Source organism: Poecilia reticulata, linkage group LG15 (assembly GCF_000633615.1).
Source record: "Poecilia reticulata strain Guanapo linkage group LG15, Guppy_female_1.0+MT, whole genome shotgun sequence".
Lineage (NCBI taxonomy): Eukaryota > Metazoa > Chordata > Actinopteri > Cyprinodontiformes > Poeciliidae > Poecilia > Poecilia reticulata.
In genome coordinates this window covers 17922625-17938155 of record NC_024345.1, presented here as the reverse complement: position 1 = coordinate 17938155, position 15531 = coordinate 17922625, and the positions used below count along the sequence as shown (strand labels likewise).

The 15531-nt window shown below is 35.8% G+C and overlaps 1 protein-coding gene across 2 annotated transcripts in view; it reads right to left on the bottom strand.

Annotated features, from left to right (window-relative positions):
* Positions 1-12659, bottom strand: part of mcph1 (microcephalin 1) — a 34620-nt gene extending 21961 nt beyond the window's left edge. Inside the window, exons 1-13 of one of the 2 annotated variants that reach the window (XM_008429778.2) lie at positions 12516-12659; positions 11469-11521; positions 11292-11383; positions 10411-10529; positions 10224-10308; positions 9020-9131; positions 8804-8935; positions 8652-8732; positions 7331-8419; positions 5116-5231; positions 1580-1617; positions 1268-1430; positions 1099-1176 (exon numbers count right to left, since the gene is read on the bottom strand). In XM_008429778.2, coding sequence (XP_008428000.2) covers positions 1099-1176; positions 1268-1430; positions 1580-1617; positions 5116-5231; positions 7331-8419; positions 8652-8732; positions 8804-8935; positions 9020-9131; positions 10224-10308; positions 10411-10529; positions 11292-11383; positions 11469-11521; positions 12516-12586 — 2229 coding nt within the window. In that variant the 5' untranslated portion in view covers positions 12587-12659. Of the gene's footprint in view, positions 1-1098; positions 1177-1267; positions 1431-1579; positions 1618-5115; positions 5232-7330; positions 8420-8651; positions 8733-8803; positions 8936-9019; positions 9132-10223; positions 10309-10410; positions 10530-11291; positions 11384-11468; positions 11522-12460 lie in introns of both variants that reach the window. The other variant, XM_008429779.2, reaches the window with a different exon arrangement.
* Between the last annotated feature and the right edge of the window lie 2872 nt (positions 12660-15531).

Below are 15531 nucleotides of genomic sequence, written 5' to 3'. Positions count from 1 at the left end.
ACAGGGAACATTTCTAAATAAAAAGCTTGTATTTATAATGTTTTATTAAAATGATGCAGAGTCCTAGATAAACAGACCATGTTGTTATGAAGATTATATGCCAGTTCAATAAAAAAGCAAACAAAAGAAACTATGCGCTTACATCAAACCTGTTGGACAGCAAAAATTCAGACTCCGGCCATCAGCAGAACTCTGTACAATACACACTCCACAATTATTAGCGCACCTGGTAAAGACAAGTAGTGAAGATAAAATAGCTGGTTACTATGGAGACTTGGTAACCCTAGGATACCACTCCTTCCTGCCTTGTTGATCAAAGCTCACATTGACTGAAACTAAAGTTCTTTCGGAAGGTTTATTTTATTTTTGCCACTGAGTAACTTTGGCAAATCGACACATATTTGCCTCACTTGAATGTTCTCTTGTTTTTCCTACTATGAAGCGTGGCTGAAATACATGAACCTCTGAATCAGATTTGTACCCCAGGGAATACATAAAATATGAGGAGTAATTACTATCCAGGAACCTGGGTAGTTTATGGAGAAGTTCTGACTAAGGAGCTGTCCAAGATTTCCTCATAAAAGCCCTAGAGGCAATGCAGAACCGTTTCACATGTGTAGGACTAAACGTCATCTGCTGCATTACTACACCGGTATATTCCAGTTACGCACCATAAAAGGAGAGTGCATATTATTTTAATAATGCAAAGACCAGCCCGCCCAGACAATGTTCCACTCATATAGAGTGTTGAAAGAAAGAATAATCTGGATTCATAAAAGTCAAGTTTGGGAAGAAGCAACACCTACATCGTTTTTAGAATACTTAAGGAAAAGCAAGCAAGCCGCAACAGGGCAACAACTAGCAACATCTACTTTTTACTGCTTTGATTTAAAAAAAAAAGAAAAGGCAGAGGCTTATCTTTTTTAACTAGATAGCTAACCTCCAAAGAAAAAGAAAGAAATCAAATTATTAACAAATGCCAACATCTGTAAATATGTTGGAGTTTAGTGAATGTAACTTTGGTAAATCTTTTCTAAATACTACTAACCTTGGATTAGAGTAAGGTTGAGAGTTCTTGACTGTATTACTGGCTCCTACCTGTGCAGAAGGAAACTGGTCTGAAAGCTCATATGGCTCCTCTGGAATCCACTGCCTTTGCTCCAAGCACCACAGAATCTACTCACAAATAAAACGTGTTAAAGATGCTTAAAAGATCCTTGTGCCGTTTTCAGAAGTGTATTGTAATAGCTTCTGAACATTTCCATACCCATTCGAAAGACAGGATCCAGCAGCCACGTGCGATACCCAACAGGATGTTCAGAGTCCGTCTGTGTTCACCAGACACCACATGAGTTGTGCTCTCACATACTCGGTCGATGATTGAAAAACCACCCAGAGCTTTTACCACCTGCAGCACGGTCTGCTGCTTCCTAAAGGAGGCAGAGGGGGTTAAAAAACAAACATTGTAAACAAACAGTTTAACATCTCCTGTTTTTGCCAACCACTGCGTACATGTTTTAAAACTGATTTATCTGAATGTTTACTCTTGGATTGGGATAAACAACCAAGAAGAACTCACTCAGAGGGCATGCTGGTCATGACAAGTGTCCTCGGAGCCTGAAACAAACGCCAACATGCACATAATAAAAAGGATGACTTCAGCTGGACAGGTGAAATTCAATAACTTCTCACTTGTAAATTAATTTTAAAAGTGAGGAACAGAGTAATACACTATTTTGTTACACGTCTTAGTCAAGTCTAAATGAAGCCAAAAGTTTTTTTTTTGTTTTGTTGTCTTTCTTTTTGTAAGACTAGAAATTATCGAGTAAATCCTTAATTCTTTAAAACTCACTTTATCACGTTCTGGATACAAAAATAAAACAAAACACAAAACGTTAATGTGATAAGTGAAAAATGAATCACATTCTGAATCACTGAAACAAAATTGTAAATCTCTCCCCTGATGACTGCAGACCATCCAGGCACATAGTTTGGCCCAGATACAGAGAGCTATCATCGACGCAAACACCTCAGCGACAGCTACAAACAGGACCACCAAACCCTTTTCCTGCCACACTCTGCTATCTAGTTTACCAGCTGGATGTCAGAGGTTAAGGCCTGCTGAGCACAGAGGTGTCAAAACAGTACACAAACCACACCCATGGTCGTCAAACATCACATTATTCCTGACATGGCACGTTAAGCAGTCACTCAGACGATAATGTCGTTGCTGCACTGTCGCCTCTCTTCGATCGTTCAACACGATTTTATCTTCAAGTTAGAGAGATCTGAGCTTTAACAGGGTAATTGGTCATTAATACCAGTAAGGTGAGTAAAGTGAAGTACAAAAACTGTAAATATTCTGAGAGCTTTTCTAAAGGTTCCTTAAAAAAAAAAAAAAAAAACAGACTTGAGATTATTATAAAGCACGTACATTTCTGGCAGCTGCACAAAAATCTTGCAAGAGCATGAGCTGTGCATAATGAGGCTGTGACAAGGAGCTGGTGTGAAATGCAGCGCGACCTTTAAGCACAAACGCAAATGAAGAAAACGCTTCACTTTATGACTGAATCTTCTCTACAATTACTGTTGTGGACACACTGAACTTAGCACTATTCAAACAATCAAAGAGGAGCTGTCATCTTTAGTATCTTCAGATGTTGAAATATAATGGACTTGCATACTAGATAGCAGAATAAAAGTTAGAGGTGAACCAATCAGAATATTTGCAGACAGATTTAAAAAGAAGCGGCAAAAGCAAATGAAATGGATGAGCAGTGCTTGTCAACAACTGATAGCATGAAACTGTCATACCCCAGCAGCCTTCAGCAAGAGAGTTATGCAGTTGAAATGCAACACTGACTTCTACTGGAGGTCTTTCTTGCCCACAGCATCTCTGAAGATCTTGGATGAGATGAATCATGATAACCTTTCATTTCCCTTTGCGATGAAGTATTTCTGAACTGAACTGACAGGAAAGCAGTTTTTCTGGTTTTGGTTTTCCAGAGTCCACACAGGCACAACTACATACAAATTGCTTTAATTCAACAATTTAATGTAAAACATACTGAGCATAAAAGAGGTAGTTGTTTGAAGTGCAACAGAAAATGAGGATATCTTACTAAATTCAAAGAATCAAAAAACTTCTTGCTAGTTAGTGGTCTTGTTTTAGTTTTGATGCCTTGCCAGACAAATAAACTACCTTTTAGTAAACTAAAAAAGTAAAAGTTAAGTTTTTGGACAACAAAACAATGACAATATTAAATTTAAAGAGGAAGCCAAGTAGTATGAACATGAAAAACACAGATAATTGTAAGAAAGAAAAAAAAAAAAGAAGAAAAAGTCGGAATCAGATTAAGTATTTTAAGATTCAGGGCCACAGTCAGAAACTGACAATCCATAAATGTAATCTGTTAAGATCTCCGGCTAATGTGTCAGATAGGAGGTAAAACGTCTTACAGAGCTCCAAGTATGCGCGGCGAACTATGTCAATGAGAATATTCACTCACTTATAAGATAAGAATTAATTGGACTTAAGGCAGCGCAATGTTAGAAAATAATGGAAAGGCAATATCACTGAATATCTGTTGCCATAGATCAACATTTTCTTTTCACCAACTCTCTCTGTGACCTCTAGTTTCTTGGGAAACATCACCAGCGTCAGCTGTGGCTTTCTACTGCAGTGAAGCTCCAACAGGCAGGTAGAGCATGAGTTCCTGACACTTATAATGATAAATGAATAGAGCACTGCCGACAGTCCTTTGATATATTATCTGTAATGATGACTTATTTGCAGGATATTGTGCAGCACTAAATTGAATGAAAAACTTAATTCAATTTTGTTCATACCCTGACAATCAGGTGACTCTGGGTGACCTGCTCAATCAAAGAAAAAAACTCTTGATTTTCACAACTCTTCTTTGTGACAGAATGTAGGTGAAAACAATTTATATTTCTGGCAAACCCTCAGATTGTGTTAAGAATGGAAGAAAGACCACCGCTAACCTCAGCAAAAGTATTTGACCTACATAGCTGTAGGCAGGTGTGAAGTATTTTTGCAAGGTTATAGAGAAAATATTCTGTGCCGCTTCTTAGAAAGTGGTCTGCCATAACAAAGACAGTCTTGAAAAAACTTTAATTAGAAGAGAAAAAAAAAGAAAAAAAAACTGCAACTGTTGCATTGAGGATTTATAAGGTGTCAAAACAAAATGACATCAGTCCTTGACATTTGTATTCAACAGATTACCACCGGTTTTGTCTTCTTTTAGTGTAAGAGAAGAAAACAGTGGTTAGAATGTAATCTTTTTTTACCTCATTTATCATTTATCAGGTCCTAACTTTATTATTTTGCATATAGCTTTCTTTGTTTTTAGAGTTCCTGAGTAATAAACCAAAGAAATAAGCATCCCTCCTAATATTTTATGGATCTGATGATTGAAAAGGTAATTGTTGCATCATGGAAATATTGAATTGAGATTACCATGGTTTTTTGAATAAAACACAGAGGAGCAACAACAAACTGAAAAGTGTGATCGCAGAGGGGCGTGAAACAAAGTTGAGCCGTTTTCAGCAACAGCTTGTTGAGGTTAGCAGCGTAACGTAAACAGAGCTGCAGGTGCATTTCCCAAGCAAGGAAGTTATGCTACCAGCAAACAGCCAAAACACAGGAAGGACCAGACAGAAACTCTCATCTATGTGCTTCCGACGCCGTCAGCCATTGAAGCATGTACGTCCTTTAAGAGGAAGTCCGTACATGTGTATTAAATAAACACAGCTGATATTTTCTATGTCAGAAAGACAATTTTTTTATAACTACATACCCATGCATGAATGTCTAGGATGAGAAAAGATAAACAATTCATTGCAAAATGCTCAAAATTGAGGTAGGAACCACATAAAAAATAAAACAGTTTGCAAAACCATTTACTTTGTCTGAAAATCTATTATCCATAAAAAAGAAATTGAGGGGGGGAAAAAAAAATCAATCTCTAATCCATCGCAGAATTTCATACGAAAGAAAAGTGTTCAAATTCATCCAATCAACATTCCCTGGATTTTGTCTACGCTGACATCCAATTTAGCAACAAAAAAAAAAGAAGCATTTCATCTATTTACCTTTGTTTTGTTAACCATCTTCTGAAGGCTCCCGTCGGCTTGCTTATTTTGATTTTCTTCGGCGTCGGAGGTGATCTCTGTGAAACCAGCTGCGACGGTGCATTCATTTCCTCCACCTAAATATGAAAACACGACAAGCTATTTAAAATAGAGACGAGCTGGAGAATGGGAGTGTCAGTCAGGCTGTCAAACAGCTGTGGTTGTGTTCCTTTCAACCGTGATCCGCTTCAAAACTTAGTTGAAGGATATCACACCGTTTTTTACACAAAGTTATTTGCAGGAATTTCAGTACAAACAATGCATTCTTCTAACAGAGCACACGGCTTCAAAGGAAAAACACTGAAACAAAAACATACTAACATCAGAGCTAAAGTTATCCCAGTAATCAATTTTGGTTGGCATTTGTCCTACAATAATAATTGATTTATAAGATATTGGCATGCCAATTTAAGATTAAATCTAATCAGTAAATTTGAGTCAGATTATTTCTGTACATACCACCTGCTATATAATTTACACAAATAAATAAATATGCTTTCTACTCAACCTCTAAGGAGTATTTTGGCTCTTAGCAGGCCGTTACCTAGAACCATTCCCAGTACATCAGAAGGCTCGAACAGAGCCGGACCTTCATGCATACCGACAATCAGACTCACTTCGGATTAACAAATTAACCAAATATTCGTGTCTTCAGGCTGTGGGAAGGAACTGCAGAAAAGGAGAAAAGGATCAGTCCTTAGAAAGAAAAAAGCCGAGATAGAAAACTGAAACCTTTTCAGAAATACCAGAAAGAGCCAAGGAGAGTCCTAATGTTTCAGCTAATAGGCGAAAGGATCTGGAGGCTCTATTATCCCCGACATGCAACGGTCGGGTTCCCTTGAATACACAGAGGAAAAGGTCACATCTATCCATTGAAAAACTGCTTCAAAGGAGAAATTCGGTTGCTTCAAATCAAAAATGTTAACCAAATATATCAAATAGCATAAGGTGACAAACTAAAATGTATCTAAATCAAACAAGTTTTCACAGTCACAAAGACTCAAACCGGCTGAAAAGTTAAACCAAATACAACAATTAAAGAAATACCTGTGGTAAGACTGTTTTTATCTAGAAAAAAAAGTTTATTGTAAAAGTAACCTGCTGTTAATTTACAGTAGTTTAAAAAATTAGGACATAAATGCAATATCAATTTTAACCAAACTCAAAAAATGTATGCAATATAAATAAACAATAAAAATAAAAATTTAAGAGATTACCCTCTTACATGTTTTAAGTGTAATTTCAGGTTAGGAATACGTTTATTTCCACTTAAAATGGCTACAATTGCACACAGGCATTTCTTATCTGATGTACGTTAGAGCTGTTTTATTAAGCATTATAAAAAAGGGTCACCGTGTTTGAATCTCACATATTAGTGAAAGAAATTGTGCAAAATCGATCAAAAGAGCTGCCTGAGGCCTACAGAGAAAAGAATGCAGAAGTTACAGCCTGATAAGCGATTGAATAAAATCTCAAAATTACTGGAAATCAGTCATCGCAGGTGGAAGCTTCATGGTTTGATTTTGTTGTGGGATGACTTAAAACTGGCTGAATGTGCAGGAAACCTCTCAAACATCTCAAGTCTGGCCAATGGGTAAGAAGTGTCACACTGAAGTTATTTCAGCCAAAAGAGAAGGTAAGACCAACTAGAACGGTTTAGGGTGTCCTTTTTTACTTAAAGAAAAAAAAAAAAAAAAAAAGCATTTTGTTGATTTAAGTAAAGGTCCCTTTTGTGTTGAAAATCACTCCCCCCCTGAGAGATTACAAATAATTTTTATTTAAAAACAACTGATTATTTATCTGCATGCAGGTGGTGGTCTTGTTAAATAGAAACTAAGAAATATAAGCTTTCCTTTCTTTCATTAAAAGTGTCCTACTGTAAGTATACCTGGAGTTTCTGAGGAGAAAATTAATAGATCAGGCCTCATTTTATGGTAAACATTTATTCATTTAATATTCAATTTTATGTATCAACTAAAATAAAGAAATACTTACTCTGATTATTCCCTGAAAGATAAACCAAGTTTAACCATAAGCATTAACACATATCCACCACTTGTAGCACTCAAACACTGTTATGGCTTCTACAATTCAGGATGCTCAAAATGCCAGAAATAATTACAGCACTGGATTGTTATTACAACATATTCTAGACGGGAATATTTGTACTACTCACTTTCAGATATATGACAATTTGCAGTTAAATCTGAGTTTTTCTGCTGCTCTGATTCTGTGACATCCTCTTTTTCTAAGGGCGGGTTTCCTGATGTTGACGCTGGTCTCAGTTTTTCAGCATCTTCTGTAGTTTCACTGTTGCTTGAAAACGCCACAGAGTTTTGTCTTTGACTCAATTGTTTTACATCAACAGCAGGACTATTAGGTCTTAGGAGGGGAAATTCAAGGTCTCCTTGAACACTCCGACTGCTTCTTCTAGATTCGTGCTTGAGATATTTGCCACAATGACTTTCTTCCAGTTTCCTTTTTTTCTTTTCAGATCCACAGATTCCACTTTTTCTTGGTTTTCGCCTCTTTGGAAGAGGGTCCAACTCAAAGGGTACTTCAATTTTGCTCTCTACGGGTAAACTGGGCAAAACAGGTCTTTTGTGGTTAGAGGGAGAGAAGTAGTCCTCGAACACATCGTCACCTCCATCCGTGGAACTAGAGGCAACATTTTTACATTTGCTGGGCACAGTGAAAGATCGAACTAAGGCAGAAAATGACAATCTGGCTTTTTTGGGTGTTATACATTCAGTTTTCTTTGCCGGGGCACTTTTGTTAGACGTTTCAGTTGCAGCGCTAACTACTGTTGCTGATGATGAACGGCGATTTAAAGACTTCACAGCATTTGGGGAAACTTTGGATTTGGTGTCTGTACTTGGCTTTTTCACTGGTATTTTTAACTTATTTTCAGATTCCTTAGGTAACATTCTGGTTGGTTTTCCATGTGATTGCCGTCTTTCTTTGTGGAGGATTCGGCTCTTACTAGGAGTATCCTGGACAGGACTCTGTGAAAAGTCGCCAGATTTAATGGTCTCTGATGATTTTTTTCTTACTGAAAGTCTTCTGGACTTTCTTTGTTTTTTCACTTTTTTAACTACTGCGTTGTGAAGGCTAGATTTTGGCACGTCTTGGCAAGGCGAAAGCCAAGGCTTCGTAGAGTCTCGTCCACTTAGATTGTGGTCTTCATCATCAGATGACCTTTCTTCTTCCTTAGCAGGTGAACCACCAGGCTCAGCAACGATAGCCTCATCAGACTCGTCATCTGCTGCATATTGGACAAAAGAAAAGAAACTCTGAATATTTCTGTTACTTCTGAAAAAAGAAAAAGCATTTCAGTACATTTATCTCTATTTTTCTACCTTACTCTTCTTGCAGTTAAAAGAAGCTGCATAACAAAGTTGAACATTCTGACAGAAAATAGACAATCTAACAAAAGGCAAATTATCTGAAAATTGACTAAAAACTATTAGTAATATGATTAGACTAAGTCTTCTTACAGATGAATTTGAGGAAAGTTGGTGTGTTTCCAAGAGAAGGCTTCAAACTGGTGGGTGAGCAGGAATCAGCCACTTGTGATGCTGAATAGCAAGAACAGGTGTATCAGGTATTTATCAGTTTCACTAGATTTAAGTTTTCAGTTTCCGTTTACCTGTGGGTGAAATGTTTTCCCGTTTTTCTTTCATATCTTTCAAGCGCTGTGCCATGTAATCAGATCTTTTTAATGCCGGGCTGTAAATTATTCCATTTTCTTGATCGATAATGATTGGTGACGTATCCACAACTGCAAATAAAAATAAGTCAAGACGATCACATTCTGTGCCGTAAAATAATAATTTAAAAGAAAAAAAAAATCCAGCATTTTTACCCTGCGGTTCTAACGAAGGCAGTTCTTTCACCAGTTTTTCAAATTTCTTCTTCAAACGCCAATCATTTTCAATCGTCCTTTCAGGAGAATGTTTTGGCAGCATGCAGCGATGCTACAAGAATCACAAAAACCAAAAAAGTTTTAATAAAAAGCAATTAAGGCAAACTTCAAACACCTTATGCCTCTTACTTTGTTGACAAAATTTTAACTGTGTGAAAACCCTTTAACCTGTACACCTTTGCATAAATATATCACAAAATATAAGGAAATGCTATGAATTAATAAAACCAAAAATCACTTCAAAGATACTTTATTGTTGAAAACTAATGAGTCTTAGGTGAAAATTTAAGGTAATAAACAAAATTTCTTTTGAAAAGCTTTCATTCACTCACTCAATACCCGTCATGATTTAGGCATGATCATTGAAACCAGGGGTGCCCAATAAGTCGATCGCGATCGACCGGTCGATCGCGGAAAGGTTTTGAGTCGATCTCGGCAGGTGACAAACTGAACGCCGCCAGGACGCCTGCTGTAGTTTCTGAACGTTCAATAAACGACAAACTTGGACTAATTACCTTGTTCATTTGTGAGCATAGGTCACAACAAACATCCAATAGGACAAATATATTTCATTAAGTTTTAACAAATTCTACAGCGGTAATTATGTGAAATTAAATTAATTATATCCTGACTTCAGAAGATTTGCCTTTACCTTTACTGGGCTCTTTGGTTCCTCCTATCAGTCTGTAGTTTAGCATATTGAGGTCATCAAACCAAATTTCAGATCTACCATGACTGACTGACACCTGCTGGCGTCAGGTTTGCAACCAGCTTCTGACTGAGAAACCAGTAAGCTGCTCCCAGTGTCAGAATCTCACTGAGGAAGAAACTGGATTAGGTTTTCTGTCATTTTATTATTTCTGCTATAACGGATGTATATTCGCATATAAAATAAGTCAATAGAGGTTAATTTGCAATTTTTATGTCTTTGTGTCATGAGGTAGATCTCAGGCGGCTGGTGAGAGAAAAAGTAGATCTTGCTCTCAAAAAGTTTGGGCACCCCTGATTTAAGCAGTGGGTATTTTATAAGAAGTGAGAAATTTACTATACTTCTTTCGATAATGTTTCTATTCCAACATTTTTTAAATATTTTTTTACTTTTCCATATTCAATTTTAGAAACCATTAAATCTGAATCTACTCACCTGCCTGTTTTTCATCACAGGGTTTTTTTCATCATTTAAAGCTGGAAATAAACTTTCATCCGCACGCACACCATCATCGTAACACCTGGACACAGCAAAAATAGAAAGGGTTGAGAACATATCGTCTAAACTTTTAGGGCACTCTCATGACTTAGCAACACTGCTTCAACAAAGTAAGTCTTCTCACCTTCCAACCCAGAGAACAGACACAAGCTGGACGTCCCGTTTCTTAGCTTTCTTCCATGTAGCTTGATGTCCATAGCTGAATACAACATGTGTGACTTGTTTATTAAATCCTTTTGATACCTTTAAAGGAAAGGTTAAAGTAGACTGGGTTATTGCAGTCAAACAGCTGAAACTAGATAGTTACATACAGGGTGTAAAAAACATATACAAATTTCTCAGTGTCTGTCTGACAAAAAAAGAAAAATCTGAATAAACTTTCTGCTTTAGTTCAGTTAGGATAATAATAAAAAAAGAGCATTGTTTACTAAATGCAAAAACAATGAGAATAATAAATGGACAATAACCCTAAGTATACTGGTAGATTATCTGAAAGTGGTTTATGGTGAACAATGTGAATGTTTTGGAGTGGCAGTCATCTCTAGGCCATACAGTGATCTGTTGGCTGATCTTACAAGCCATGCACAATCAAGGTTGCCAGTAAATCAAAGACTTGCATTAGTTCAGTTAGAAGAAATGGGTCAAAAATCTGAAAACTATAGTGGGAGGATAGTCAAAACATCTGGCACATATAGTTGATAAGGCAATCACATCAAATGCTAACAAAATTTATGCAAACCTCAGAATTTAGAATAAAAATAAATAAATAAAATAATAATAATAATAATAAATAGTGTAAAAAATGTGATGATTATTCTGACATTTAGTAATTTAAATTCTTTTGGTCATCCTCTCTAACCTAAAACGGATAAAAGTATAGTTTGATTTGATGTCAGACAGTGAGGAAAAAATGGTTATGCTTACTTTCATACAATGTGTGCAGATAATTTTGTTAAACTGTATATACAATCTGAAAACACAGCAACATAAAAAGTGTTGTCTTACCCGAGCACCCATTTCCTCCAGCTGCTGGATGAAAGGTTTTGAATAGTTTGCTCTTTTATCCGAAGACCACACATCAACATAGGCAACAACATCTGAAAAGACATTGGGCATAATTATACATTTCAACTGCAAGCAGCAGAAATCACTCTAAATCCACTGCAATAAAAAAGATGATACCTTTAAGGACTGAGGATTTGGTTGAGGTCATCACAGACTTTAGTCTTCTGTTACTGAAAAGCAGTGAAAAAAAAAAGCTGTGTGGGATTAAATGTTAAATGGTTTGGAACATGTACCATTTTATTTTCTGTTATGTTTTTCAATAAGTCACCTTTGGCAAAAACTACCACAGCTCAATGAATTATGTTTTTAAAGAATGTCCAGTTAACATTTTATGCAAATATCTAAATAAAAATAAATAAATCAGTAAATTTCTCTCATAGAGGAGGAAGTAAAAGCAGGCAAAACAAAAACATGCATACCACATTGCAGTTATTGTTTTTGTATAACTAAATTGCACAAATCAATTATTTTTGAGTGCCCTGATGTTTTATTTACTCTCTGGCCCACATCTAAATGTGTTACATTAACAACATATCAAATTTAAAATCTCATCTGTGCTGTATTTCAAAGATTAATGCCATAAACTGTTGCGTTCCTACATAAAAGATAATGACGGTAGCATGTCCTATTTGGGTTCAAAATTCATGTCCGGAAGTAAAGCAGTTTTATGTCGAGCATTCGTCTTCTCTCTCAACTTCACTAAAATATCTCAGATACTATATATTGCGGTCAAACTAGTTTAGGCTAACAAAAGAACAACTTGAAGATTTCACCACACTTGAAGATTACAACACACGTTCTTTTGCTGATATAATACTTAACTAGGAATTGCTTCATGCATTGCCCTAGAAAATAACCAAAAGCAAATTAACAACAGTAACTACGCATTAATCCGTGAAGGTATGACTTATTTAATATTCCTGACCAATTTTCTGCTAAGTTGGCAAGCTAACAATTTGCTTCCGTTAGCACTGTTTTGGTGTGAACCCCGAAACGTCATACTTCCGTTATATAATATTACCCATGTCACTCATATTTTGATTGTTAGGAGAAATATAATGTCGCAGTAAGCATTACAACGTATGTTTTAATGACTGTCTGGTACTTACTTAATATGTCAGCGAAGTTTAAATGTTACTAACTTCAGCCAGCGAATATACATACCGCGTGCAGTTTGAGTTGCAACGCATTCTGGGATGGACGGGCATGATTGGCTGATACGTGACATACGTCATTTCCGTTCAGCTGGAGACAGGTTTGTTTTTTTTATACAGAACCACTTGTTGAACTGGAGAAATTGCTGTTCCTAGCGAAACAGCCATGAGAATGCATATTTGCAGAATGATTGATGGAGAAATGAGAGAAACATGAGAACAAATAATAAGTAGAAAAAAGCAGAAGAAAGCTACAGTCATACATTGTAGAAATCTTAATGAAATTTAGCAAAGGTATAGCAGAAGAAGCAGAAGTTTGTGTTTCTGCTTATTCTTTGTTCTCCTGAATTATTTGAAAAAGTCAAAAGTGAAACAGAGCTTAATAAATATGATAATTAGCACACAAAGTGGAAATTAGTACAAAAGCAGAAATATTTGAAAAAGTTGAACAATGAAACATAGCAAAAAGCATAAATTAGCAGAAGCAGAAATTAGTAAAAAAAAACAAAATTTTACAAAGTGAAACATATCAAAACAAATAACATAAAGGAGCAGAAGAAGCATATTTGCAGAATGATTGATGGAGAAATGCAAGAAACATGCAGAACAAAGAATAAGAAGTGTCTGTCCGTCCGCCCGTCTCTCCGTTATATACAGAAAGGTAGAAAATATTTGTATAAAACCTTAAATATTTTAAAAAGTACAATAGTAACATATCAAAAGATATATAGTATAACTCAACAGAAATATTTGAAAAAGTGCAACAGCAACATACAACAAAAGATATAGTATAGATTAGCAAAAGCTAAAATAAGTGTAAATCCTGAAATATTTGAAAAAGCTAAGTAAAACTATGCAAAAAGCATAAATTAGAAGAGCAGAAATTAGTACAAACCTGAAAGAGTTGAAAAGAAATTATAGTAAAAAGCAAAAAATAGTGCAAAAATCTGAATATTTTGATATATGAATTGGTAAAATTAATTAAGGTTTGCAAACAACCTTTGTAGACAGTAAAACCAGTAAAGCAGAAGGCATACACAGAAAGGTAGATAAGCAGAATGCTGACACACAGACAGAAACAGAGCACAGCAGAGAAATACATTGAAGGAATAGGAGAAGGTTTGACAGAAAACAGTAAGACCTGTAACAACAGAGGTGTAAAGTTTTATTGTTAATAGAGTTAAAAGAGTTGAAAAAGTAAAACATAGCAAAAAGCATAAATTAGCAGAAGCAGAAATTAGTTCAAAATCAGAAATATTTGAAGAAGTGAAACATAACAAAACAAATAGCATAAAGGAGCAAAAGAAGCAGAACATTTTGATACTTGAATTGCTAAAATTGATTAGTTTACAGAAGACCTTCGCAGACAGTAAAACCAGTAGAAGTAGAGACATATACAGAAAGGTTGACAAGCAGAATGCAAACACACAGATACAAATAGAACACAAGAGAAAAACACATTGAACGAAAGGAGAAGGTGTCACATGACTGTCCTCCAGTAGAGTTTGACAGAAAACAGTAAGACCTATAGTAATGATAGCAATAGTTCCATAAAGTAGACACACGTCGCTACGTTTTAATGCATAAATTATTTCTCTACTGTGACGTATGTCTGAACGGCATCGTTTTGTTTGTCAAAAAGCATTAAAAGTTCATTCTATTGTAGCCTGAAGTAAAAACATTTTACTAGACAATGTCAATCCATTGAGAAGTTTTACTTTTTGTTATCAAGCATTATGAAGCCAAAAAAAAAAAAAAACAACTCAGAAATATACAGGGCCAACCTCGAGAATCAACTCAAATCCAGTTTCAAGGATGCTGGCATAAATGTTTAGCTTTTGAACGGCACCGTTCTAGGTTGCTATCAAGCTAATTTTCTCTTAGCTACTTTTCTTGTCTCTTCCACCAAGAGACATGCAAGCATACCTTTATCTTAGCTTTTTTCTATTCTTCCTCTTTTTCTCTCTCCCTGAAGAATAAGTTCTCTTTTGCGACATTGGTTTGCTTGCTTTTCTTAAACCGGTGCTTTTTTGAGGTTTGAATATGCATTGAACAGCAGCTCAAATCACAGGGTAACATTACCGACCATGGTCATCAGGGGTACCCAAGAGCAATTAATTTTTTTTCTTTTTGCCCATATCAAAATTGGTTTCYACATGACTAAATATATATTTAATATTTGGAAAGAGTCTGTGAAAGGAGTCTGCTGCCCTGTCATTGAGGTTCAAATTTATAGGACTACTGATTGCTAAATGAAGGAGCAGGTGTGTGCAGTTTTCATCTCCTAATTTCCTCCATGTCTCTTCTCAGATACGTGGTGCATAGCTGAGGAAATCCTCAGGTTACAATTCATCCATCCATTTTCTTACACCCTTTTCCCTTAGTGGGGTCAGGAGGGTTGCTTGTGCCCATCTCCAGCTAAATCCAAACCATCTTTAAGTTTATAATAATGTCTATGTTCAATGTACAATTTACGCTTCATGCATTAGTGTATTTTGTCTAGTTTTTAGAGCAAATATCACATATATAACAAAACATGCAGAGAGTTGAACACTTTGTCAAGGAGTGTAGTAATATAATATAAAATAATGATATAAAACCAACCCTCCCGACCCCACTAAGGGACAAGGGTGCAAGAAAATGGATGGATGGATGGATGATATAAAACCTGAAATAATTGAAAGAGGCGAAAAGTAAAAAATATAAATGAGAAGAAACAGAAATTAGTAAAAAAAAAAAGAAAAAAAAAAGATCTGAACAGAGCATAAGAAGTAGGAAAGAAAGCACAAAAAATGCTAGAAAGTGGAAGGAGCATAAAGAAATCAGAAACACAAGCAGAAATTAAATTTAGCAGCAGAAATCACATTAAGGAAGCTAACTGTTAATCACAGAAGAAAGACCCTGGTGCTGGAGCTAACCTTTGTAGGATTTTATCTATCTATCTATCTATCTATCTATCTATCTATCTATCTATCTATCTATCTATCTATCTATCTATCTATCTATCTATCTATCTATCTATCTAT